Source organism: Oncorhynchus tshawytscha, linkage group LG25 (assembly GCF_018296145.1).
Source record: "Oncorhynchus tshawytscha isolate Ot180627B linkage group LG25, Otsh_v2.0, whole genome shotgun sequence".
In the NCBI taxonomy this organism is placed as follows: Eukaryota; Metazoa; Chordata; class Actinopteri; order Salmoniformes; family Salmonidae; genus Oncorhynchus; species Oncorhynchus tshawytscha.
Window position 1 is genome coordinate 5,691,128 of NC_056453.1, and position 26,501 is coordinate 5,717,628.

Sequence of the window (26,501 nt, forward strand, 5' to 3'; positions counted from 1 at the left end):
CTCCCGGTGACATGTGTACACCATGCTCTTCTGGATGCTCCTCCGAAAGAAGCCCTGGAGGACAGAGGGATGAAGAAAGAGAGAGATAGGAAAAGAAAAAGAGGGCGCAAGAGAATGGAAGGAAGGAGAGAGACATTGTCAGTGTGTGTGTGTGTGTGTGTGTGTGTGTGTGTGTGTGTGTGTGTGTGTGTGTGTAGATTCAAGAACCTATAGATAACAGTACTGGAGTGTGGCCATATGCTCAACAATTAAAGGCAATGAGCTACCGAACACTGAGCTCTTGAAAGTCTTACCAATGAGTCATCTGTAGGATAATAAATATTAACTCATGTTGCCATCTCATGAGATCACCCTCCTACCTTGGCAATGGAGCACTAGGGACATTGAGAGATGCTTTAAGGATGTTAAGTAAGTCAGAACCGTTTGGGGATACAAAACGCAGAGTCTACTAGCCTCTAGCTACCTATCAATGCCCTACTTTAAATCTTGATATGGCCCAGCAAAAACAATTCTGGGTGGAGGCCAACATCATTACAGAGAGAACATTGGTTTAAAACGCTTACAAGTACTCTGAATCTAAAAGGATGAGCGGACATCTGAAACTAAATTAAAGGACAGGAAGGGGGAGGGGGGGGGGCTCCCCAGCAAGAAAGCACATCAAAATGGTCTCGTCTCTCATTGTGAGGAATAGACACTAGAGTGGAACCTTTGTCTTTTTAAAATGAATCAAGAATGGATATTACAATACACAAAACCACGAGTCTCAAAGCTACAAAACCTAAAAACCATAGCAATACAATATCGACCATTCGAGGCATCCACCCACTTTGTGTATTCCCAAAGAACGCAATATGGCACAAAGGCAGATACTATAGAAGATGCCAGGAGGAGATTAGCTCTCTGGTCGACAGATGGCCCATGCACTAAAGACCACAATTTGTCCTTCCTGGATCATCATCTATCCTTCGCTCTCCTGGTCCTCCCCTCCTGAGAAGAGAGATGTGAGGCTGGTGGGACGTGTTTCAAGTTGTTTTAGGTCGTATGTACAGGACACACATTGTATATACTGTCCAACGAAATGCTTACTTGGAGGTTCCTACTCGACTATGCAACAATAAGACATAAAATATAAGAATAGGAACATAAAGTACATGACTCAGTAGAATAAAAATGTACCCATACGTATAATACAGGAAGGTATGAATTATACTACAATATTTACACATGTATCAGGGAAAGAGGGATTGGTGGGCAAGTGTTTCAATTGTGCAGTATTAGCAATAGTAAATAAGAGTTTGGTAGCAGCAGCTGTTATGTGTGTGTAGCATGAATGTGTGTGTACGTGTATATATGTGTCTATGTGGGAGTGTGCGTGCTAAGGTGCGGAGAGTCCGTTCAGGTGGTCTGTCCAGTTCAAGTGTTTAGCAGTCTGAAGGCTTGTAGAGAGAAACTGTCTGTGAGCCTGTTGGTATCAGACCTCATGCTCCGAACCAGTCTGATGGCTTGTAGACAGAAACTGTCCCTGAGCCTGTTGGTATCAGACCTCATGCTCTGGTGCAGTCTGATGGTTTGTAGATAGAAACTGTCCCCTGAGCCTGTTGGTATCAGACCTCATGCTTCGAACCAGTCTGATGGTTTGTAGACAGAAACTGTCCCTGAGCCTGTTGGTATCAGACCTCATGCTCTGGTGCAGTCTGATGGTTTGTAGATAGAAACTGTCCCCTGAGCCTGTTGGTATCAGACCTCATGCTCTGATGCAGTCTGATGGTTTGTAGATAGAAACTGTCCCCTGAGCCTGTTGGTATCAGACCTCATGCTCCGAACCAGTCTGATGGCTTGTAGACAGAAACTGTCCCTGAGCCTGTTGGTATCAGACCTCATGCCCTGGTGCAGTCTGATGGCTTGTAGACAGAAACTGTCCCTGAGCCTGTTGGTATCAGACCTCATGCTCTGGTGCAGTCTGATGGTTTGTAGATAGAAACTGTCCCTGAGCCTGTTGGTATCAGACCTCAGGCTCCGAACCAGTCTGATGGCTTGTAGACAGAAACTGTCCCTGAGCCTGTTGGTATCAGACCTCATGCCCTGGTGCAGTCTGATGGTTTGCAGACAGAAACTGTCCCTGAGCCTGTTGGTATCAGACCTCATGCTCTGGTGCAGTCTGATGGTTTGTAGATAGAAACTGTGCCTGTTGGTATCAGACCTCATGCTCCGAACCAGTCTGATGGCTTGTAGACAGAAACTGTCCCTGAGCCTGTTGGTATCAGACCTCATGCTCCAAACCAGTCTGATGGCTTGTAGACAGAAACTGTCCGTGAGCCTGTTGGTATCAGACCTCATGCTTCGAACCAGTCTGATGGTTTGTAGACAGAAACTGTCCCTGAGCCTGTTGGTATCAGACCTCATGCTCTGATACAGTCTGATGGCTTGTAGACAGAAACTGTCCCTGAGCCTGTTGGTATCAGACCTCATGCTCCGAACCAGTCTGATGGCTTGTAGACAGAAACTGTCCCTGAGCCTGTTGGTATCAGACCTCATGCTCTGATACAGTCTGATGGCTTGCAGACAGAAACTGTCCCTGAGCCTGTTGGTATCAGACCTCATGCTCCAAACCAGTCTGATGGCTTGTAGACAGAAACTGTCCGTGAGCCTGTTGGTATCAGACCTCATGCTCCGAACCAGTCTGATGGCTTGTAGACAGAAACTGTCCCTGAGCCTGTTGGTATTAGACCTCATGCTCTGATACAGTCTGATGGCTTGTAGACAGAAACTGTCCCTGAGCCTGTTGGTATCAGACCTCATGCTCCGAACCAGTCTGCCCGACGATAAGGAAGTGAACAACTCGTGGCTGGTGTGTGTGGGGTCCTTGATGATGCTGCGGGACTTCCTCAAGCACCATTTCAAGTAGATGTCCTGGATGGCTGTGAACATGGCCCCAGTGATGTACTGGAGGGCCTTGCTGTCGATGACTGAGTGATTCCTGTACCAGGCCGTGATGCAACGGCTCTCGATGGTGCAGTGGTAGTACTGAGAGGACCCGGGGGTAACATTTCTTTAGCAGCCTTAGGAAGAAGAGGCGCTGTTGCGCCCTCTTGACATGAGTGGTGTTGTTGTTGTTGGTCCAACTCAAGTCCTCTGTGATTTGGACGCGGAAGGACTTAAAACGGCCGACTTTCTACTGCAGTCCCGTTGATGTGGATCTCTGCAGGCCGGACCACACCCGGCCTGCACAGCGGAGCAAGGAAAACAGCTCGAGTCGCACAAAATTCAATGTAACGTTTCAGATTACGTTTGGAATGACACATTTCCATATGTACAACATCTAAAGTACCGCATCACTATACTGAGAACTTTTTTTTCAGGACCCCCATACTGCACAACGAGAATGAGGAAGTTATTCACTGTCTGGGGTAAGTTTATCAAAAACAAGTGAAATCACAAAAAAGGTGTCTGGACTCTTCTATAACATACCATTTATTTACATGAAGAAAAACAGATTTGGTTGTAAAAAATAACTTCTCCTTTAATGGATTATCACTAAAGATATGCAGGTTTGTATGCTGTCCCAAAATAGATGGAAACGGGCTGAGACTCTGTTTCCAAGCACTAATTACACATTTTTTGCACAATGGCTTGTTAGTCTTGCATTAAAGCACTAACAAATACCTACAAAAACATGCATAGCATTAAGACTTGGCCCTGTTTATAGAAAATGTGTCCATTTTAGTGAGAGTGAGACTCCATTACTTACATCTAGGCCCGGTCTCTAAACAAATTAGGATCCACAGTCATAACATAAACAAAATACACGACAACAAGCTACGGCTTCAAAGCCAATCAATAGCCGATATCTAACGACCTGCCAGTGACCCCGGTGCGTCTCCCTGTGATCCGTTGCTGCCCCGACCCTGACCCTGCTGGCCATGGGAGGATTGACCCAGCCCCTTTGACGTATAAAAGGGGACAACCAATCCCTCCAATTCCACACCTCAGGTGGCCCAGGGGATTGGACCTCTCCTCGTGGTTAGCCATTGTCCCTCCTCCCTCTCCATCCCCATTAGGAGTCATTGCTTCCTGCGCCCCCTTAAGCCTCTTTGTATAAGCGCTAATCCGCCAGACGACAAGAGCCCTCAGCAGGCCTGTCAGCCACCTGCAGCGTTCTGAGGAGAGGAGCCCGGAGAGATGAAGGGGGGAGGGAGGAATGGAGAGGAACGGAGGAGATGGGGCAGGAGGGGGGTTAATTATGTATGTGTGTGGCTTGAATAATCCATTCTGTGTACTGTAGATATGCACCTGATGTATGGGCGGCAGGTAGCCTAGTGGTTAGAGCATTGGGCCAGTAACCGAAAGGTTGGTGAATCGAATCCCTGAGCTGACAAGGTAATCTGTTGTTCCGCCCCTGAACAAGACAGTTGACCCACTGTTCCATCATTGTAAATAGGACATCATTGTAAATAAGAATGAGTTATTAACTGACTTACCTAATTAAATAAAGGTTCAATAAAAGATTAAAAACTGAATTTCTTGGCTTGCAATGTCTCGCAACTTCAGTAAAGCAGGATTGGATATTGTACACGCAAAAGACTAAACACACTCCTATCATTAGTGAAGAGAAAGAGCAGGCAAACCATCTGCACTGTGATTAACATTTTGAGGGGGATTTTTAAATGTGGGGGATTTAAAAATGTACGGAATGTGTGCGCGAGCGTGCACGTTTCTACATTTGTATGCGTATGTGGGTGTGTGTTGTTTATTCAGCTTTTTACTGATCAGTCTATGAAATGCCCTTTTTGTAACCAATTTAACCAGAACTATGCATAACGCACATTACCTAATAATGACTAACTTCTTGTAGCAGCCATTATAGAACATTAACACAGATCTCATTAACAAATCAAGCAAAAGCTCATGTGCTAGTGAGTAGCCAGCTAATCTTTATATTTCAAGTTGAGCAAACTCAGATAGATTTACTTGCTAAGAAGGTAGAACAGTTGAATTGTTATGAACACACCCTTCTGTCCTGTCCGTCTCCAACTGTTTTAACAGCATGCTAGCCTGTCCACTTAGTTCAGATGTTCAAATCAAGTGCCCTACCCTATTTCTCACAATGAGAACGAGTTGCCAAATCCGTACATAATTGTGTTTCATGCTTATTGCACATGTATAAAACACAGACTAGACAGCTAGTATAATGGCTTTTGGCTAAAATGCTGCTAGCGGTACTGACAAAACTGAACATACATTTTCCAGAATCAATGTTTATTGATACTCCTGTTTTAGTAGTGTCTGCTGTGCGTGCAATTTGAGGGGTTGAGACATAAAAAGGGTTCGTTAGAAATAATGCCTCAATGTGTTTCGGTGTCCATATGACCGATTCTGTTGGACCAATCCTCAAATGCAAAGGGCGAGTTGAAACCGCTCGTCACAAAGGAAGAAGTGAGCTCTCATCTTTGTTATTGTGAGTGGCAGGAAGAGGGGCTTGGTGTGTGTGTGTAAATGGGAAGATGCACACAGCACAGAAGACATGATTCTCGGTGGTAAAACAAATTCAAATGAATTTGATCTAAAAATCGGCCAACCCTACGACAGGCACATTACTAAAGATGTGAGTCTTTAACAAGGCCAGCTAAAAACACTGCAACATTAGAGAGAGGAGCGATGGTGGGGGCTTAAGATGTTAAGTGTCTTCGCGTCGCAAAAAAAAAAAAAAGGCTTGATGTTGTGCATCGATGCCTCCGAGACAATAAATGAGGAGAGCATACACATTTTATGTTAATGTGTTTATATCTGGGAGAACGAGAAGGAACGAGAGAGAAAAAGAGACTCCACTTCAACAACAAACAAATGAGCCATCTCTAAGTAGTTTGGTCTGACATGATTCCTCACCGCACCCTAGGGTTGGGCTTTGTAGTTGGGCTGGTTAAGGAAATGCTACGTTGCTAACCCTCAACTTACCCCAGTCTCCGATGAGTGGCCGTATGTACAGTGCCTTCGGAAAGTATTCAGACCCCTCGACTTTTTGCACATTTTGTTACGTTACAGCCTTATTCTAAAATGGATTCAATTGTATTTTTTCCTCATCAATCTACACACAATACCCCATAACGACAAAGAAAAACAGGTTGACATTTTTGCTCATTTATTAAAAATAAAAACTGAAATATCACATTTACATAACTATTCAGACCCTTTACTCAGTACTTTGTTAAAGCACCTTTGGCTGCAATTACAGCCTCAAATCTTCTTGGGTATGACGCTACAAGCTTGGCACACCTGTATTTGGGGAGTTTCTCCCATTCTTCTCTGCAGATCCTCTCAAGCTCTGTCAGGTTGGATGGGGATCTTCACTGCACAGCTATTTTCAGGTCTCTCCAGAGATGTTTGATCGGTTTCAAGTCCAGGCTCTGGCTGAGCCACTCAAGGACATTCAGAGACTTGTTCCGAAGTCACTCCTGCATCGTCTTGGCTGTGTACTTGGGGTCGTTGTGCTGTTGGAAGGTGAACCTTCTCCCCAGTCTGAAGCCCTGAGCGCTCTGGATTTCATCAAGGATCTCTGTACTTTGCTCTGTTCATCTTTGCCTCAATCCTGACTAGTCTTCCAGTCCCTACCGCTGAAAAACATCCCCACAGCATGATGTTTTCACCACCATGGTGCCAGGTTTCTTCCAGGCGGGAAGCTTGGCATTCAGACCAAAGAGTTCAATATTGGTTTCATCAGACCAGAGAATCTTGTTTCTCATGGTCTGAGAGTCTAAGTGCCTTTTGGCAAACTGCAAGCGTGCGGTCATGTGCCTTCCGTCTGGCCTGATTACTGGAGTGCTGCAGAGATGGTCCTTCTGGAAGGTTCTCCCAACTCCACAGAGGAACTCTAGAACTCTGTCAGAGTGACCATCGGGTTCTTGGTCACCTCCCTGACCAAGGCCTTTCTCCCCGATTGCTCAGTTTGGCCGGGCGGACAGCTCTAGGAAAAGTCTTTGTTCCATTTCAGATTTTTTAAATGTATTAGATTTTTTATTTCACCTTTATTTAACCAGGTAGGCAAGTTGAGAACAAGTTCTCATTTAAAATTGCGATCTGGCCAAGATAAAGCAAAGCAGAATGATGGGGGCCACTGTGTTCTTGGGGACCTTCAATGCTGCAGACATTTTTGGTACCCATCCATCTGTCCCTAGAAACAATCCTGTCTCAGAGCTCTACGGACAATTCCTTCGACCTCATGGCTTGGTTTTTGCTGACATGCACTGTCAACTGTGGGACCTTAAATAGACAGGTGTGTGCCTTTCCAAATCATATCCAATCAATTGAATTTACCACAGGTGGACTCCAATCAAGTTGTAGAAACATCTCAAGGATGATCCATGGAAACAGGATGTACCTGAGAAAAAAGTCTGAATACTTATGTAAATAAGGTATGTTGATTTTGATTTTTACAAATCCCCCAAAAACTGTTTTCGCTTTGTCATTATTGGGTATTGTGTGTTTAAAAAAATCTATTTTAGAATAAGGCTGTAACATATCAAAATGTGGAAAAAGTCCAGGGGTCTGAATACACCTGTTGTGTTGAAATATTGAGGATACAAAGCTCCCTCATCTCCTGTTTAGAAGACTAGGAGAGAGGAGGCGAATGCTGAATTTGTCAGTTCTGCTCTCCCCAGGACGCCCGGCTGGGGGTGGAGACTAGCAGCTGGCGTTGGGGTAGCTACCACCCGGAAGGGATGTGCACACAAACATGTACGTATGCACGCACAGCATCCTGGGTCAGTGAGTTTAAGCAGAGCAGGAAAGTAACACTAGCATGGGTGCCAGTTGGTTTCTGATTTAGCCAACAAAGTCATACCCATGCTTTCACACTGACTGAGGCCACACACACACACACACACACACACACACAAATCGTATTAGCCTATTTAAATCAGGGCCTATTAGTGTGAAGTTAAGAAACACATTAAAAGCTATTGAGGACATGCAACAGGCAACTCCGTCAAGTGGGGCTTTTCTGCCCCCCAAAAGGCAGGTTAAGGCTTTATTTACTTGGTATACATTTCTTTTAGAGGGTAGGTTCAGTTTCAATGAACGCCCAGAGGCGAGACCTTGCCTCGTGCTACTGTGTTAAAACAGGACTGTCTGCTCAAGAAAATCTACTCGTTTTTTCTCCCCTTTCCATCATCTCGACTCGCCTCCTCTCCGGTCCTGTCCTTTCTATCTTCTCATCTGTCCTCTCCTCCTTACCGTCAACCTAATCCCCTCATCTCCACTCTGGATGCAACCAGGTTCCCCCCTGCAGCGCCTCTCCCCGTCCCTCCCTCTCTCCAGCCATTCCCCCTACAAGCCAGGTGTTATCTTCCCTGGGCCCAGCCATGTGAGGCAGGCCTAATGGCACCTGTCACCACCACAGCCAGTCATCCAGCCTCCCTCCGCCTGCCAGTCTCAGACCATCGCCCTGCCCTCAACCTCCATGCATTACAGATGAACAGCGAGTCCTCCAGAGCACCACTGCTAACGCAAGCTTTCGCAGGCTTACACAACCCCCGTCTTGTGAAACACGGTGCTACAGATAAGGAAACAGCAGCCAGATACCACTTCAGAGTGCAGACGGTTGCCTGACAGGACAGCGTGGAAGTCAGCGTACCTGGTGTTCTCGTAACACGTCTCACATGAAAGGCTGGACAGGCCGTATTAAAAAAGGGTAAGAGCGGGAGGAAAGCACACATATGATATTCAAGGACGTGCTGGAAACCTTAGATAACGTAAGACACAAACACGGAGAGCCGTGATGACAAGGGCCCACGTCGACACTTGCTGAATGAGGGTGTAGCTCCAGGATTAAATGCCACCTGGCAGGAACACCCACTCGAAGACAATGACGTCATTTGGAGGTGGACAGATACAGCAGCTAGATAGTCAAACTAAAGCCACTTAAAGAAACAATTCCTCATACAGTTAATGAGAAGTGTATAGGGCAGTATTGAAGCATAGCCCCGATGATCTGGCAGTCCCATCATGTATAGATATAGGAGGGAAGCCATAAGCAATGACATACGCAATGGCCCAGTTCACTCTTTATAGGGCGTCCACAAATGCACCCCAACCAATCTAGGTATATTCTGAACTTCAGATCATGCTGATGCTATGCATAGTATGTGCATGAATTATAGTAGGGCCTTAGGGTGATGGCCCCCTGGGACTGGGTACTCCCATTCCAAACCAGGACAAGTGTTATAAATATCAACATGGGCACGCCAACATGCATTGGTCCAGCCCATTCACAGAAAACCCCTCAGAAGCAACTGACAATTTAACCCTGGTTCAAATAGTATAAAACAGAATGGAATAGAATGTATGGCTACATAAGGGTTTGTCTCACCTTGCAACCTTCGCAGGCACTGACTCCATAGTGGTATCCTGAGGATTTGTCCTGGCACACGAAGCAGGGCTTGTAGACCCTCGGGGGAGGAGGGGGCGATGGCGGGCTTGGCACTATCTCCTCTGAGCTGGTACTCTGTGTCTCTATCGCTGCGGGAGAGAAAAGAGAGAGGGAGGCACACACACTCAGTGACAGAGGACAAGGACAATGTCTTGACAGGCTACTTCCGTATCCTGGACAAGAAAGACTACTCTGGATGTTGGCGAGAGAGAGTGTGTGTAAGAGCACTTGGCACAGTGAATCAAAGCAAGGCTGGAGATGCAGAGAAGAGAAAAGCAGGCCATTCTTGTTTACCAGTAACCTTAGTGGTTCCACATATCAATCAAGACAACATCAGCAGTGGAGAACACAGATAAGGGTGTCCTGAATGGCTGTAGAGAGAAATTGGCTCACCTATCAGGGAAGGAACTAGACATAATAGTTCTCTCTCTAGGCTGTATAAGAGGTAAGTGTGTGTGGCCGGAACGGAGTTGTATCATCATGTTTTCTCAAAGAGAGAAAAGGGAAGGTGACCTAAGCTAAGGTCAAGGTGGACATTGAGAACCAAATACCAAGGCTGTCCACACGGAGTCAACCTCCCGACCTTCCCCCTCTTCCTCTCTTGCACTCATCCTCCCTCTCCCGCCCTTGTATTCTCTCTCAGTCTCTGGGGAAAATAATAACAAGACTAAAGACAAGAGTCACTCTCCCCCACGTTCTCTTTCCCTCTCTCCTTCTCTTGCTCTCATTCCCGGCCCTGAAAACAAAAAGGCTTAAGACGGGAGAATTAACTGAGATAAAATCAGTCGGAATCCCTTGTTACGAGACGTAAGATTATTATTCTTGAAATAGATAGGAACGAACAGCTGACTGGAGACGGTGCGGCCAGGCATTCGAGTCTGTTTCTGCGGTAACATGGACTCTTAACGCAATCAAACTTTTTTACTCCTGGCAGAAACAAGCAAGGTGTTTGCAAACTTCAGTTACCTAGGCAACACTCCCCACAATCCAGCAGCAGCAAACATAGAATGAAAAGAACAGGTTTGGAACCAATAACCCTGGCAATTTGACTGGTAAACTCATGGGTACACCTGCAATGGCTGCCTGGTATTGTGATCCAATAACTGCCATGGTCATGTAGAATGTTCATTCAAATGATGTTAACTGATGTAATGGAAAGTCTTTTTTTTGTAATGTAAGTTGAGTTCAATAAACAAATCACAACACAAATTGATGGGTACACTTCCTGATTTTACTTCCTTTGCTCCTATGGGTACATTCAGAATGGCCACCAGTAGGTTTGGGTGGTTTCCAGACTTTCATATCTTCCTTCTCTCATTCTGGGATTTACAGCTTAGTAGCCAAAAAAGCGCAAAAAAAGACCATTGGGCATTTGTTATCAGAATGCTACTTAAATTAGCAAAACTAATAGTGAATACCATACATACATACAATACTTCATAATGACAAAGCAAAAACAGGTTTTTATCAATTTTTGCAAATTAAAAAAATTGAAGAAATACTTTATTCACATAAGTATTCAGACCCTTTCATATGAGACTCCAAATTGAGCTCCAGGAACATCCTGTTTCCATTGATCATCCTTGAGATGTTTCTACAACTTGATTTCAGTCCAACAGTGGTATATTCAATTGTGTACATGCTGTGTCAGAGTAGAGTCGCGAGGGCAATGGGCCTGCCTGCTCTGCTAGGAGAAGATGGGGGAGGAGCAGATGGGTTGAGAACAGAGGAGAAAACAGCAAGCAAATCCAGATAGCAGTGGCAGCTGTACAGACAACTCATCCAAATGGCTTTGACTTCTCAAACACGGCAGAAAGCTTACCTTACACAATACGATGCCCTGTCACCTTATTAAATGAGCCAATTACTAAGTAGCAAGTTAGGGCTCACGTCAACGCAGAACTGTTCTTTCTTTATGCGGAAAGAAATATAATACGGCTCAGAAATCTCATGCAGCGTTTTGTAAATGCAGATCTAAAATGCTTCTTCCTATTCATTTCTGCCGGGCAACAGACAAATGTTGTGCTTGAGCACTAGGACTGATGTGTAGCATTTTACTCGGTGTAGACAGACTACTGTTCTCTGGTAAAATAACTAAGCAAAATATTAGGAAGTGTCGCTGGCTACAGTCATTCTATGATAAACATAAATTATGATGGTCATGCATCGTTTTTGCAACAACAAAAGAAGTTTACCCCTGTAAGCTGCCAGCCAAACAGCGTTCCACGTCTGTTCAAGAAAACTAAGCTATTTTCTTCTGAATGTGTTGCACTAACGTAAAACTACAGCTGCACGTCCCTAATCACTAGATTTAAGCAAATATTTCAATATAAATGCGACCCATCAATACACAGCTGGGCTCACCTGCTCCAGTCTTCTCCCGTTGTGCTATTTACAAACACACGACTGGCTCAACTGTTCAGGGGAACTAAACATTATTTACATTATGAAGCTGTAAAGGGTCAAATGAAGAACGTGCTTTACAATGGAAAGAAAATGATGTGAAACCTTTGGAATTACCTGGATTTATGCAGAACTTGGTCATAACATTTGATCTGATCTTCATCGAAGTCACAACAATAGACAGTCTGATTAAACAGATAACACAACAAAAAATTAGACATGTTCATGTCTTTGTTGAACACACCGTGTAAACGTTCACAGGGGAAAAGGGAAAGGTATGTGAACCCTTGGATTTAATAGCTGGTTGACCCTCCTTTGGCAGCAATAAACTCAACCAAATGTTTTCTGTAGTTGCAGATCAGACCTGCACAACGGTCAGGAGGAATTTTGGACCATTCCTCTTCACAAAACTGTTTCAGTTCCACAATATTCTTGGGATGTCTGGTGTGAACCGCTCAAGGTCATGCCACAGCATCTCAAATCGGGTTAAGGTTAAGACTCTGGCTGGGCCACTATTTTCTTCTGTTGAAGCCATTTTGTTGTTGATTTACTTCTGTGTTTTGGGTCGTTGTCCTGTTGCGTCAACCAATTTCTGTTGAGCGTCAATTGGCGGACAGATAGCCTTACATGCTCCTGCAAAATGTCTTGATAAACTTGGGAATTCATTTTTCCGCCGATGATGGCAAGCTGTCCAGCAAAACAGTCCCAAACCATGATGCTCCCTCCACCATACTTTGCAGCTGGAATGAGGTTTTGATGTTGGTGTGCTGTGCCTTTTTTCTCTACACAGTCTTGTGTGTTCCTTCCAAACAACTCAACTGTAGTTTCATCTGTCCACAGAATATTTTGCCAGTAGCACTGTGGAACATCCAGGTGCTCTTTTGCAAACTTCCGATGTGCAGTAATGTTATTTTTTGGACAGCAGTGGCTTCTTCCATGGTGTCCTCCCATGAACACCATTCTTGTTTAGTGTTTTTTTACGTATCGTATACTCGTCAACAGAGAAGTTAGCATGTTCCAGAGATTTCTGTAAGTCTTTAGTTGACACTCTAGGATTCTTCTTAACCTCATTGAGCATTCTGCGCTGTGCTCTTGCAGTCATCTTTGCAGGGCAGCCACTCCTAGGGAGAGTAGCAACAGTGCTGAACTTTCTCCATTTATAGACCATGTCTTACCGTGGACTGATGAACGTCAAGGCTGTTAGAGATGCTTTTGTAACACTTTACAGCTTTATGCAGGTCAACAATTCTTCATTTTAGGTCTTCTGAGATCTCTTTTGTTCAAGGCATGGTTCACATCAGGCAATGCTTCTTGTGAATAGCAAACTCAAATTTGATTTTTTTTAATGGGCAGGGCAGCTCTAACAAACATCTCCAATCTCGTCTCATTGATTGGACTCGGGGTAAGCTGACTCCAATTACCTTTTGGAGAAGTCATTAGCCTAGGGGTTCACATACTTTTTCTAACCTACACTGTGAATGTTTAAATTATGTATTCAATATAGATACAAAAAATACAATGACTTGTGTGTTATTAGTTTAAGCACACAGTGTTTTTTTATTGTTGTGACTTAAATGAAGATCCGATCAAATTTTATGACCAATTTATGCAGAAATCCAGGTAATTCCAAAGGATTCACATACTTATTTTGCCACTGTATATCCTAACGCATTGCACAAGATGACAGCGAGTATTTACTTAAAGAAGCTACAAATATCAAAATGTATAGAAATAGTTCAAATAAATTGCTTCAACGGTATTGAAAAACCATCCTGTGGTTATTTCCAAATTCCCCAGTATACCGCCCAGTCCTAGCGGCCAGTCCACCCACTTAGCCATCCTCGACTTGAATGGGGACGCCCGTTCTATTCAATGGCAGCACATGCATCAGGAGAAAATGTGCATCCCACCAACGTTGCTGTTATTACGGAGACAGCGGTCATTTCGCTGGCCATTACCATCATCCCAAATTCCATTGCCACCACAGCCCTAGACACACACAAGCAGACGTGGGTGCCTGCATGCACACACTCCTACGCAGAGACACATATACAATAATCAAGGTTGCGTAAGCACAATTATAACATGTTCTGTGCTGTGAAATTATTCTATTTTATAAAGCGTGCGTTTTTCTGTGTTTGTGTGTGTATGCTCTGCGTCATGACCTCTCCCCTCCTGCGTCAGCTCTGGTAGTAAGGATTGTGACGTCTCTGTGCAGCCCAAAGGCCCGGGCAGCACTCGTGTGTAAATAAGCGATCTATATTTAACACAAAGCTCACAGGTTCACCAGGCCGGCAGTTCAGCTGGCAATGGGACGCCACGTGACGCGGCAGACAGACGCTCTGGATGGAAACACAACCAGACGGCTGTACGAACACACACACACACACACACCAACACTCCCTCTCACACTATTTGGCTGGCAGCCACACAAGTGTGTTTGTGTCTTACGCGCACAGACAAACACACTTATATCCATCGTCCACCTAAACACACTCCGTTGCTCTTTCTCTCACACGCACAGCCACAGCTTGGGCTCTCCTTTTAATGTGTCCATGGATACCGCTGCTTGTCGATCCCAGTGGACATGCTCCTGAAAAACGCCTGGGAAGAGTATATTCAGTCAACCAAAAATAACCCAGGCTGATACAAACCAACATGCTCACTGCCGGAGAAACAATGGAGAAATGTTACTCTAAAACCAACCCCAGATTCTCCCATATCAGGGGACAAACGTGTAGAATAGCAAAATGTATTTCAGATCCTGATAGCAATAACGCAGCTAACTGTAGAGAGAACTGCAATAACGCAGCTAACTTTAGAGAGAACTGCAATAACGCAGCTAACTGTAGAGAGAACTGCATTAACGCAGCTAACTGTAGAGAGAACTGCAATAACGCAGCTAACTGTAGAGAGAACTGCAATAACGCAGCTAACTGTAGAGAGAACTGCAATAACGCAGCTAACTGTAGAGAGAACTGCAATAACAGCTAGCTAACTGTAGAGAGAACTGCAATAACGCAGCTAACTGTAGAGAGAACTGCAATAACGCAGCTAACTGTAGAGAACTGCAATAACGAAACTGCAATAACGCAATAACGCAGCTAACTGTAGAGAGAACTGCAATAACGCAGCTAACTGTAGAGAGAACTGCAATAACGCAGCTAACTGTAGAGAGAACTGCAATAACGCAGCTAACTGTAACTGAGAGAACTGCATTAACGCAGCTAACTGTAGAGAGAACTGCAATAACGCAGCTAACTGTAGAGAGAACTGCAATAACGCAGCTAACTGTAGAGAGAACTGCATTAACGCAGCTAACTGTAGAGAACTGAACTGCAGCTAACTGTAACGCAGCTAACTGTAGAGAGAACTGCAAACTAACGCAGCTAACTGTGTAGAGAGAACTGCAATAACGCAGCTAACTGTAGAGAGAACTGCAATAACGCAGCTAACTGTAGAGAGAACTGCAATAACGCAGCTAACTGTAGAGAGAACTGCAAACGCAGCTAACTGCAACTGCTAACTGTAGAGAGAGAACTGCAATAACGCAGCTAACTGTAGAGAGAACTGCAACTAACGCAGCTAACTGTAGAGAGAACTGCAATAACGCAGCTAACTGTAGAGAGAACTGCAATAACGCAGCTAACTGTAGAGAGAACTGCAATAACGCAGCTAACTGTAGAGAGAACTGCAATAACGCAGCTAACTGTAGAGAGAACTGCAATAACGCAGCTAACTGTAGAGAGAACTGCAATAACGCAGCTAACTGTAGAGAGAACTGCAATAACGCAGCTAACTGTAACTGTAGAGAGAACTGCAATAACGCAGCTAACTGTAGAGAGAACTGCAATAACGCAGCTAACTGTAGAGAGAACTGCAATAACGCAGCTAACTGTAGAGAGAACTGCAATAACGCAGCTAACTGTAAGAGAGACTGCAATAACGCAGCTAACTGTAGAGAGAACTGCAATAACTGTAGAGAGAACTGCAGCTAACTGTAGAGAGAACTGCAATAACGCAGCTAACTGTAGAGAGAACTGCAATAACGCAGCTAACTGTAGAGAGAACTGCAATAACGCAGCTAACTGTAGAGAGAACTGCATTAACGCAGCTAACTGTAGAGAGAACTGCATTAACGCAGCTAACTGTAGAGAGAACTGCAATAACGCAGCTAACTGTAGAGAACCAATAACGCAGCTAACTGTAGAGAGAACTGCAATAACGCAGCTAACTGTAGAGAGAACTGCAATAACTGCAGCTAACTGTAGAGAGAACTGCAATAACGCAGCTAACTGTGTAGAGAGAACTGCAATAACGCAGCTAACTGTAGAGAGAACTGCAATAACGCAGCTAACTGTAGAGAGAACTGCAATAACGCAGCTAACTGTAGAGAGAACTGCAATAACGCAGCTAACTGTAGAGAGAACTGCAATAACGCAGCTAACTGTAGAGAGAACTGCAATAACGCAGCTAACTGTAGAGAGAACTGCAATAACGCAGCTAACTGTAGAGAGAACTGCAAACTGCATTAACGCAGCTAACTGTAGAGAGAACTGCAATAACGCAGCTAACTGTAGAGAGAACTGCAATAACGCAGCTAACTGTAGAGAGAACTGCAATAACTGCTGCATTAACGCAGCTAACTGTAGAGAGAACTGCATTAACGCAGCTAACTATAGAGAGAACTGCAATAACGCAGCTAACTGTAGCTAACTGTAGAGAGAACTGCAATAACGCAGCTAACTGTAGAGAGAACTGCATTAACGCAGCTAACTGTAGAGAGAACTGCATTAACGCAGCTAACTGTAGAGAACTGAACAGCTAACTGTAACTGCAGCTAACTGTAGAGAGAACTGCAATAACGCAGCTAACTGTAGAGAGAACTGCAATAACGCAGCTAACTGTAGAGAGAACTGCAATAACGCAGCTAACTGTAGAGAGAACTGCAATAACGCAGCTAACTGTAGAGAGAACTGCAATAACGCAGCTAACTGTAGAGAGAACTGCAATAACGCAGCTAACTGTAGAGAGAACTGCAATAACGCAGCTAACTGTAGAGAGAACTGCAATAACGCAGCTAACTGTAGAGAGAACTGCATTAACGCAGCTAACTGTAGAGAGAACTGCAATAACGCAGCTAACTGTAGAGAGAACTGCAATAACGCAGCTAACTGTAACTGAGAGAACTGCAATAACGCAGCTAACTAACTAGAGAGAACTGCAATAACTGCAATAACGCAGCTAACTGTAGAGAGAACTGCAATAACGCAGCTAACTGTAGAGAGAACTGCAATAACGCTGCAGCTAACTGTAGAGAGAACTGCAATAACGCAGCTAACTGTAGAGAGAACTGCAATAACGCAGCTAACTGTAGAGAGAACTGCAATAACGCAGCTAACTGTAGAGAGAACTGCAATAACGCAGCTAACTGTAGAGAGAACTGCAATAACGCAGCTAACTGTAGAGAGAACTGCAATAACGCAGCTAACTATAGCAGCTAACTGAACTGCAATAACGCAGCTAACTGTAGAGAGAACTGCAATAACGCAGCTAACTATAGAGAGAACTGCAATAACGCAGCTAACTGTAGAGAGAACTGCATTAACGCAGCTAACTGTAGAGAGAACTGTAATGAAGCGCACATTGCTGGGACCAACAGCAACACTAATCAGACCAGGATATGAAGACAATCTCACTCCTGTCTCTCAGTGAAAACTGGAAGGAAAATGGAGAGACCTCGGTCTTCAACAAACAGCATATTGTAACATGTAAGAATAGTTTTCCAGTATTACTGATCTATTGATTGACAGTATATGTGGCCTCTTAGTTTAGCATTAGGGGACAAACTGAAGTTTATTTTGCTTGTGTACAGGGTGGTCTTCATTAGTCAACCCTGCTGTACCCATACCTCCCTCATCATACCAGCAATGTCCCACAGTTATTACGAGATCAGTTCTGTGGGTTTCTGCTAAATTCCACATGCAACCCTTGTGACTCTCTACAGAATGCCATGCCGAGTTCTTACCCAGTCAAGTCAAAACCACACACAAGGGACACGGACTCAACGGGGCACTAACCGCACCACCGGTGTATGGAAAACGACCTTTAAAAACCTTCTCATCTCAGGAAAACTTCTTTATTTTTTTTCATCCCCGGTGGGGGGGGTCTTGCCTGTGTGTAAAAACAAACCAGCCCAGGAAGCACTTCAAAGCCTATGATCAGCCTGTGCCTTTAAAATACTTCTATAGAGGAAATTAAAGGTGATCTCGCAGATGCTCCCTGGGGGACTCTACTTCTGTACATCTATATGTGCCCCCATTGCACTCACTGGTTCTTTTAAAGGCATTTTTAGTGTCATTCTGTCAGACATGGAAAATTACCTATACAATGACTAGGTTTCAAAGACTAGAGGATGCAGCCAAGATGGAAGCACCTGTATGGCCAAAAGCAAGGCTGCACGATGAATGTTTAGCAAGGAGTCTGGTAGGTAGTGAACTATAAAGTCTATAGGCTTCCTATAGTAACCAGGCCTGGTCAAGACTGGAGGCAAATTGACAGTTTACTGCAGCCTTACTCACATGGCCCTCCACCGTGGTCTGAGAGCGAGCAGGGAAAACGTGTTGTTACGTATGCCTAAAGTCTCTGATACACCTTTGTGTCATGCTTCATCCTGTAAGCACATCCAGACGAAAACCAGAGCACCATTTATCATGTCTTCCCTTTATTGCTGTGCATACATGCAGTAAACAGTATTAACCATGTTATGTATTGGTTTACTTAACCCAGAGGACAAGCTTAGAGGGAAGGCGAAATACAGAAAACACTCAAATCGGCATGAATGAAATAGGGTCCGCTATTCGTTTCAACTGATGGGGGACAAGAAGAAGCGAGCTTAAAGACCTTTCTCTCCATCAGGATGTGGATCAGGGAACAGGTCACACGCTTGTAAACAAAACTTCACCTTTTATCAGCTAGGCGGTAATGAATAGCTCAGGGGCAGTTAAGGAGAGATGCACTCAGAGCACCCTCTTTTTCATTTGGGGTGGGGTGAAGGGTTGAGGGAGGGAGGGATGCAATCTTTTGCTTTCATTGCCCTTTGTTATTGTCATCAGTGCTGGCATCGGTTTTTGCTGATGCCATTGGCCCTGGCTGGCAGTCATTACGCTCATGTCAAACAAATTAAACTTAAATAGAGCAATCTTTACGTAACACACCACATCTTCTCTCATTAGCAAAAGCGCATTTGCCATTTCCCTTCCTCTCGCTCGCCCTCTAACTCTCTCTGATGTGGAGCCATTACAACCTTGCATTATTACCGGGACATTCATCCATATTAAAGCTGCCTTCATTAGACGTATGTATACAGACACACACAAATGTACAGGACACACGCGCACAAGGGCAACAGCCCTTTAGCACACACACACACACACACACACACACACACACACACAAACTAACTGTCCTAATGAAAGCACACAAATATTTTTGTAGAAAAAAAATCTGGGACAGAAGGACAAGTCTGTGAGGGGACTGGCTACTGTAATTAAACACAATGGCTCAGTTCTGGAGTGCCGAGCGGAACAATGCTGTTCTTGTGGGATGGAGATGGCTGACTCAGGAGGACAGAGCCTGCTGCTACTGCACAGGGCCACACCAGCTCTACCGAAGCACGGACAATAGAGTACATCTGGGCAGTTGTTACCCAGCACTGATAAGGCTAAAGCAGCCTCTGTAGGCACCATGAAAGAGAGGGTAACTTTGCTAAACTGTATAAGGGTCTGCTAGATAGAGGACAGGCTAGGTCCAATTCCAATCATCTCGACCTCCTAGCATCTATGAGTATGTTTACATGCAGAGTAATAATTTGATTTTAAACAGATTATGGCAGTAGGCAGATTATGCAATAGTCATGTAAACACCTTACTCTGTTCATCTTAAATCGGCGTGAGGTCAAAATCAAAGTATACGCCGATTAAAACACCTGGTTTTCTGAGCAATCTTTAGAATTATTAGGACACGTAAACACCTTAAAATCGGCGTTGCAGTGGTGTTTTTGATCTGCGCATCTGCTACAGTAGCACCAGCTGAGCGAGCCTGAGTTCGGAACAACTGAATGTATTGCGTCTTATAAGTAGTTCACATTCAAACTTTATATGTCTGACCTCAATCAAATATGCTTCCCAAAAATAACATGCCCGCTGTGGCAGGACGTTTATCTTGATTGGCGTTTTTCTGCATTTATCAGAGTGCCATCAGGCAGCTTGATTTCAGTGTCCATGTAAACACGTCGGAAAGCATTCAAACTTTATACTATGATATTAAATCTGATTCTCCACAATAAATCACATTATTGTGCGCATGTAACCGTACTCTACGACCATGATACAACAACTCTGATTTCTCAGAATTCCCTTTGATGTTCACATTCCCAGACAAACATTCAGAAACAAAGTGTGTGTTGTGTTTTGTCGGCAGCCAAAACATGTTAATGGTTTAACTTAATGTGCTTGCAGGGCAGCAGCACCCAAAGTGATTTAATTAGCTTGAGTGTTAAGGGTCTCATAATGTCGCTCTTCAGATTCACTTTGCATATTTGATGAGTCAACCATTGTGCTCACATTACACATCTCTTCAGTACTCCGTTACACCGAACAGCAGGACAAAGGGATGATTCAAAGAGGCATAATCACAACAAGGTAGGCTATATCAAAAGTTCTGATAATAATCCGAAACTAGCCTGATTACCAGTCAATTGAACTCCTCTGTCATTGGCTTGTGCAGAAACAGAGTGGCACCCAGGCTATATATAAACGCATACAGACAACACTACTGGCCATCTTGTAATAAAGCTAGGCATCGTTCTTTGGCCTATTCCTGGTCTGTGTAAGGTTCAGCTCTGGGTTATAGGCCAGGGAGATTTTATTAACATCATCCCCATGGGTGACTGGGCCCAGCTGTGAAGCATATTAATGAGATTTCAGCGTCATTAGGGGGAACGGTAACTACATTAGCGAACGGGCTGGCGAGGCTAGCAGTCGTCGGGCAGGGTGAGGGGGCATTCGCGGGGTCTTCCAGTGTACTGTCCTTTACCACCAGGCACAGGATTGTGTGTTTTCTATTACATTAGACCCCAGACACACACAGCCAGAGATGAGACCAGACCAGACCAGACAGACCGTATTAGGGACTCGTTGATGTCCGACCAAAATAATGAACAGAGAATATGATTGAGAATGGATGGAAAGTGTCTCGTCTACAGCAAAGAGGCATCTAGTTCTAGTCAAAAGTATCATAGTTCTCAAGAGTCCAGACAGGCTTCACATTTACAGACCTTTGATGTGTAGTCAAATATGGTATGGCCTAAGAGGAGAGAAACAGAGGATGATGGATGACAGAAGATGCAGTTGTGTTTTTTCTGGTATCGGTGTTAGAAATGTGGGTAAGCAGGGAAGACACACACGAGGATGCTTGGTCAGCGTTCTACTAACTTCTGGGGAAAATGGGGCCTTTTCCTACCCCAGAGGAAAATCCTGCCATTCACCAGCACAACTTGAAGCCAGATCCTGAACAACTAATAGATCATCAACACACACATGGACAGGCAGATGAGACAGAGAAAGAGAGGGTTACCCAGGGGAAAAGGAGCAGAGACAGAGCCTTAAGCCTTTCACATATATCGTCACTCTCCCTCCTCCTCTTCAGCCCTCTTGAGCACAGTGCATGAATGAATGTGCATGCCTGTGTGAGTGATGCACGAGTGTGTGTTAGCATAAATGCATGCTTGTGTGTGTCTGTATTACTGTAAGAAAGAGTGAGTGTGACGATTACCACTGCCCCCTGCCTGGTAGTGCAAGGTAAGCACCCCACAAAGCTGCTGCTTGTCTGCGGTGAGTCGGGCTCCCTGTCCATCTCAGCCACATGTGCTCTGGTGACGAGGAGGAGTGATCGGCGCAAAAGTCTCCACCCCCCCTCCCAGATCCACAAAGCGCAGCCCTACCAACTCCCGGATGCCCCGCCCCCTGGCCAGATTGGAAGGAGATTTAAAAATATACATGTTTAGATTAAATAAAACTGCAGCCCTTAATCCCGTTTAATACGATTGGATGGGAGCGTGAGATTTATTATGTCCGGGTAGTGTTAGGAATCTGGGATTCAGAGAAATTAGGCCCTACCACTTGTTGGACTGGGAGCTATTAGATTGCAATTGGTGGTGGGGGGGGGGGCTGAGTGAACAGCTTTCAAGTTCTCTGTAATGCAAAGGCAATTATAGCAATAACTCTCCAATGTCTATTATAAAGAGTAGACAAATGGAAAATTTTGCTTAGTGTTTAAAAAACATTTAAAATTGTTTTTCCATTAAAATGGTAACAAGAAAAATAAAATGTGACGTCAATTCACAATGCAGGATAATGGTCCTATTACATATGTATGACCACTAGGGCAGGATAATAAAGTTAGATCTACCGCTGTCATATACCCTTGAAAGCGCCTCGGCTACGGCATGTTTGTTTGCATGTAGGGGCACACCACAGCTTTTTAAAATGCCAACACAAAACATTTTTCTGTAGATAACTTCAAAGTGCCACTGAACGGGTATTATACTTGTCTGGAAAGGAATGCGGCTCCTGAAGCAGTACTAACGTCCATCACTTGGAGTCCAGAACTGTCAATCAAATCATCTCAAGCTGCTTGCACACAAGACCACCCTCTCCTAAAAAAAGTACTTTCAAGTTTGTTAAATACCATGACTTCCCAAGACATTTGGTAGAAAGAAAACATCTTCCACTAGGAATCGACTCCTAAGATTCAGTATTTTTGTAACAGAGGTGACTGATTAGTTGCCGTACTTCCAGGAACACAAATATTTGCATCTTTCATGGTGAGGGACAGGGTGAGTCAGAACAGTGTGCCCATCTATCGGCAAGCAAAACCTGAATCTCGCAATGATATACTGTATTTTGGGGCGGCAGGTAGCCCAGTGGTTAGAGCGTTGGCCCAGTAACCGAAAGGTTGCTGGATCGAATCCCCAAGCTGACAAGGTAAAAATCTGTCGTTCTGCCCCTGAACAAGTTCCCCGGTAAGCCGTCATTGTAAATGAGAATTTGTTCTTAACCGACTTGCCTAGTTAAATAAAGGTTAAATAAAAATGTGGAATTTCTTGGCTTGCAATGTCTCGCAACTTCAGTAAAGCAGGATTGGATACTGTACACGCAAAAGACTAAACACACTCCTATCATTAGTGAAGAGAAAGAGCAGGCAAACCATCTGCACTGTGATTAACATTTTGAGGGAGATTCAATTTTTTTCTCTTTCGATTAGGCATTTTTCTTAACTTTAAGGATCCCAATTTCATTTACACGTTCACCCCACTACTCAAGAGCCACAAATTAAGTCAAACACACAGTCAAACCCGGTACGGACCCCTTAATGGACGAGGGCCCCAGGAGAAGCAGAAGGGTACAGGTAAGAGTGGCCCCATTCTTGCGCGGGCCAGGATCACTCCTCTCCTGCAGGAAATGGCCATGTTAGTGTAGAGCCCGAACTGGGGCAAACGCGGCAGGCTGCGTATTAGGAGGATCATTTGTGCTGTCTTTACACATGGGTGAAGTGGGAGGGAGTGTGTGGCGTGAGCTCTTTTCTTATCTCCCAGGTCTGGTTTGAATCAGCCAATTGTCTAGGACACTCAGACCCAGCATATGTATTCCTTTGTGATCCCAGCCCCTTTCTCAGGGGCCCAAGATCATTTCTCGTCACTGGCAGGATTGGAATAATGCACAAGGTTTCAGTATCAGCCCATTACTTGTTGGTGCAAAGGCAAACGGAGGAGACTAAACATATGTGGCCAGACTGGGCTAGGGGGAGAGGATCGAGGAGCAGATGGAAAAGATTAGGTCGAGAGAGCGAGAGTCAGAGAGATCTTAGCCATACTGAGTTATGTGTTCATCGGATCTGACGGTACGATAGCCTTGTCTAGTCTAACGCAGAAACCCTTTAGCTATAATGACAGCTTTTGAATTATTATATAACCATATTCGGCTCCGATTCTGAACACAAACAAAACAGTCAACTACAATACATTGACTCAGATTAGAAGAGTTCAACAGATGGCGTCGATGTTGCAACAGCCTTGTGTTCAGCACATCTGAGTAACATTTGAGCTGTAAGAACAGCTTTTGAGTTTCAGAGCTGAACACATGCATTAAGCTAACAGTCTTCTACAGTCCATTGACTCAGATTAGAAGAGATCAACAGATCGCCTACTACCCACTGCGGGCAAACAACTTTCTCTGGCAGATCAGCTGTCTAAAGCTGCTGATTGACACCGGGGTCATGTGTGCTGGCACCTGCCTGGGGTGACTCAAGACATTTGGCATGAGCTGATGGTGGGGGACAACGTGGCTGAGAGATGGGGCAAAGGGCAGCCGTAACAGGGGATGCCAGGGCATGGAGGTGCGTGAGTGGCGAATGGAGAATTTTGCCCTTCACACATGATCTCGTCCAGTGTTGGTGCAACTTAGGCTCAGTCAGAAACATAGGAACGCTGGTAAAAGAGCTGTGTGTGTGTGTGTGTGTACGTGTTTGTTACTTCCATAATGGCAGGAAAACTGTGCGGTCATCTCTCAGACACTGCTATGCTACATTATATAGAACGCCAGCGCTTACAGTGTTTCGCAACACAATCATCTCATTGGTCTTTCCCAGAGTCTCTATAAGAGCCGTTACAAACATGCACTTCACAGTGACACAGCCTGCGTCCCAAATGGCACCTTATTCCCTAAATAGTGCCATACGGGCCCTGGTCAAAAAGTAGTGCACAAAAAAAAGGAATAGGATGCCATTTGGGACGCAGAAACAGCATCAACACCTACAGCCGAGTTGGCCCATATACCGCCTACTTCAAGGAGAGGACAGACATGATGAGCTGAGCTGGTAGACAGCTTAACGGGGAACTGTGACATGAAAGGAAAACATTTCAAAAGGTTCCCGAATAAAGCCCTGAATGCCGGCTTGTTTGTTCTAGAAGGACTGTGTGCGGTGTGTTAGCACTAATACAGCCTAACTTTTGACAAATCCCTGCCCTGTACCGCCCCATACCTTGTGACACACTTCTGCTGTGGACTGCCTAGGCCTAGTTAGCCAGGGTCACGTGACAGTAATCGTACACCAACGATCGTTATGCTCAACTGTGAATTAGGCTGATGTCTTAACAAACCAGCTTTTAAAATGAGAACTGTCAAAGTGTGAAAGTGCTGCATCAAACATTGAGATGATCCCTCTTTTTAAAAGATGCGTTAACTGGGTGGAACTATGTAAGAGTGTGTGTCTCACGCTCTCTCTCTGATGTGCAGCTGCAGACACAAGGCCTGTGCCAGCGGGCATGAGGCATGGTGGGGCATCGCATGGTAGTGCTGTCAAGGTCAGGTCTGGAGATGCATTCAGTGTGTGGCTGGACTGACTCCGTATTCTTCCGTTTGCACTATGCAGTACACTAGAAAACAGCAAAACATGTGCCCACTCCAAAGTTCTCAGTCTTCAAAAGTAAACAACAGGGTATCACCTCAAAGATCAACAACGATTAGCAAAGCACTCACTTAATTAGTAGTTTTCAAAGACTTTTTAAATCCATAGAGATACAAATCTCTATGGATTTACTACGCCACGAAAAGCATGTTTGTGCGCCAACACCCTTCAGTGAATTTGTATATTAACTAGGGCTAATAAATTGCATTAGCCCAACACCACACACAGTGACAGGGTGCTCACGTCTGTGGGCCGACAGAAGTTCAAACATACCTGTGTGTTTGCTCTCTCCAGAGGTTATCTGCACATTGATAGGGCCTAATCCATTGTGACGGGCATTTATTCAGCCCTCTGTTCTCAAACGCATATTCAACACTAGAGGAAGTGGGCCAATATATGCAAGGGGAGGCTGGGGGGGGTCTATTTGCATTCGAGAGTTGAAGTGGAGAGGTAGGGGAGGGTTATGAGGGGATGGGCGAACAAGGGATTGAGAGAAAACAGAGAGAGAAAACAGAGAGTCAGTAGAGAAGGAGTGGGTTGCTGAAATCAGGCTTTGTCATGTTAAACTAAAACTCCCTGCCTCGCTCTCGCTCAGCCTCTTCTTATTTCTCTCCCTCTGTGTGGAAGACAATAGTCTTTTACAGGGGAGAGGATTACCACCAGTTGATCTCTGCAAACTTTACGGTTAATTAACTTAATAATAATTGATTGGATTTCTTTAGTGCTTTTCTACCAACTGAGGTAGTCAAAGAGCTTTACATAGTAAGGGAGAAACTCACCTCCTCCACCACCAAAGTGCGGGACTGACCTGGGTGATGCACGACAACCATTTTTGTGCCAGAACGCCCACACACCAGCTATCAGGTGGAGAGGTGAGGAGTGATACATTCCAATTAGGAATGAGGGGGATGATTAGGTGTGTGTGTGCATGACTGACTGACGTGTGTATAGCATCGCGACCGGATCATCTCGTTTCCATCTCCGACTTTAGATCGCAGATAACAAGCGATCACTTCAAACACTTGTCAAAGTGATTTTAACCTTAATAATTCCAACTGTCATTCATGTATGTTCTATCTCCATAGATGTCACAGCTAGATAAATGGTTCACATTCCTGTACTGCCCAGTGTTGGACAGAACAGGAAAAGA

At 44.6% G+C, this 26,501-nt stretch overlaps 1 protein-coding gene across 6 annotated transcripts in view; it reads right to left on the reverse strand.

The window, feature by feature from the left end:
* The window catches only part of LOC112224099 (retinoic acid receptor alpha), a 247,855-nt gene that overhangs the window by 19,312 nt on the left and 202,042 nt on the right, over nucleotides 1-26,501 (reverse strand). For all 6 annotated transcript variants that reach the window (XM_042305890.1, XM_042305891.1, XM_042305892.1 and 3 more), the window contains 2 exons: nucleotides 9,362-9,510; nucleotides 1-54 (listed from right to left, as the gene is read on the reverse strand). The exon at nucleotides 1-54 is cut by the window's left edge and continues 88 nt beyond it. In XM_042305890.1, coding sequence (XP_042161824.1) covers nucleotides 1-54; nucleotides 9,362-9,510 — 203 coding nt within the window. The remainder of the gene's footprint in view (nucleotides 55-9,361; nucleotides 9,511-26,501) is intronic.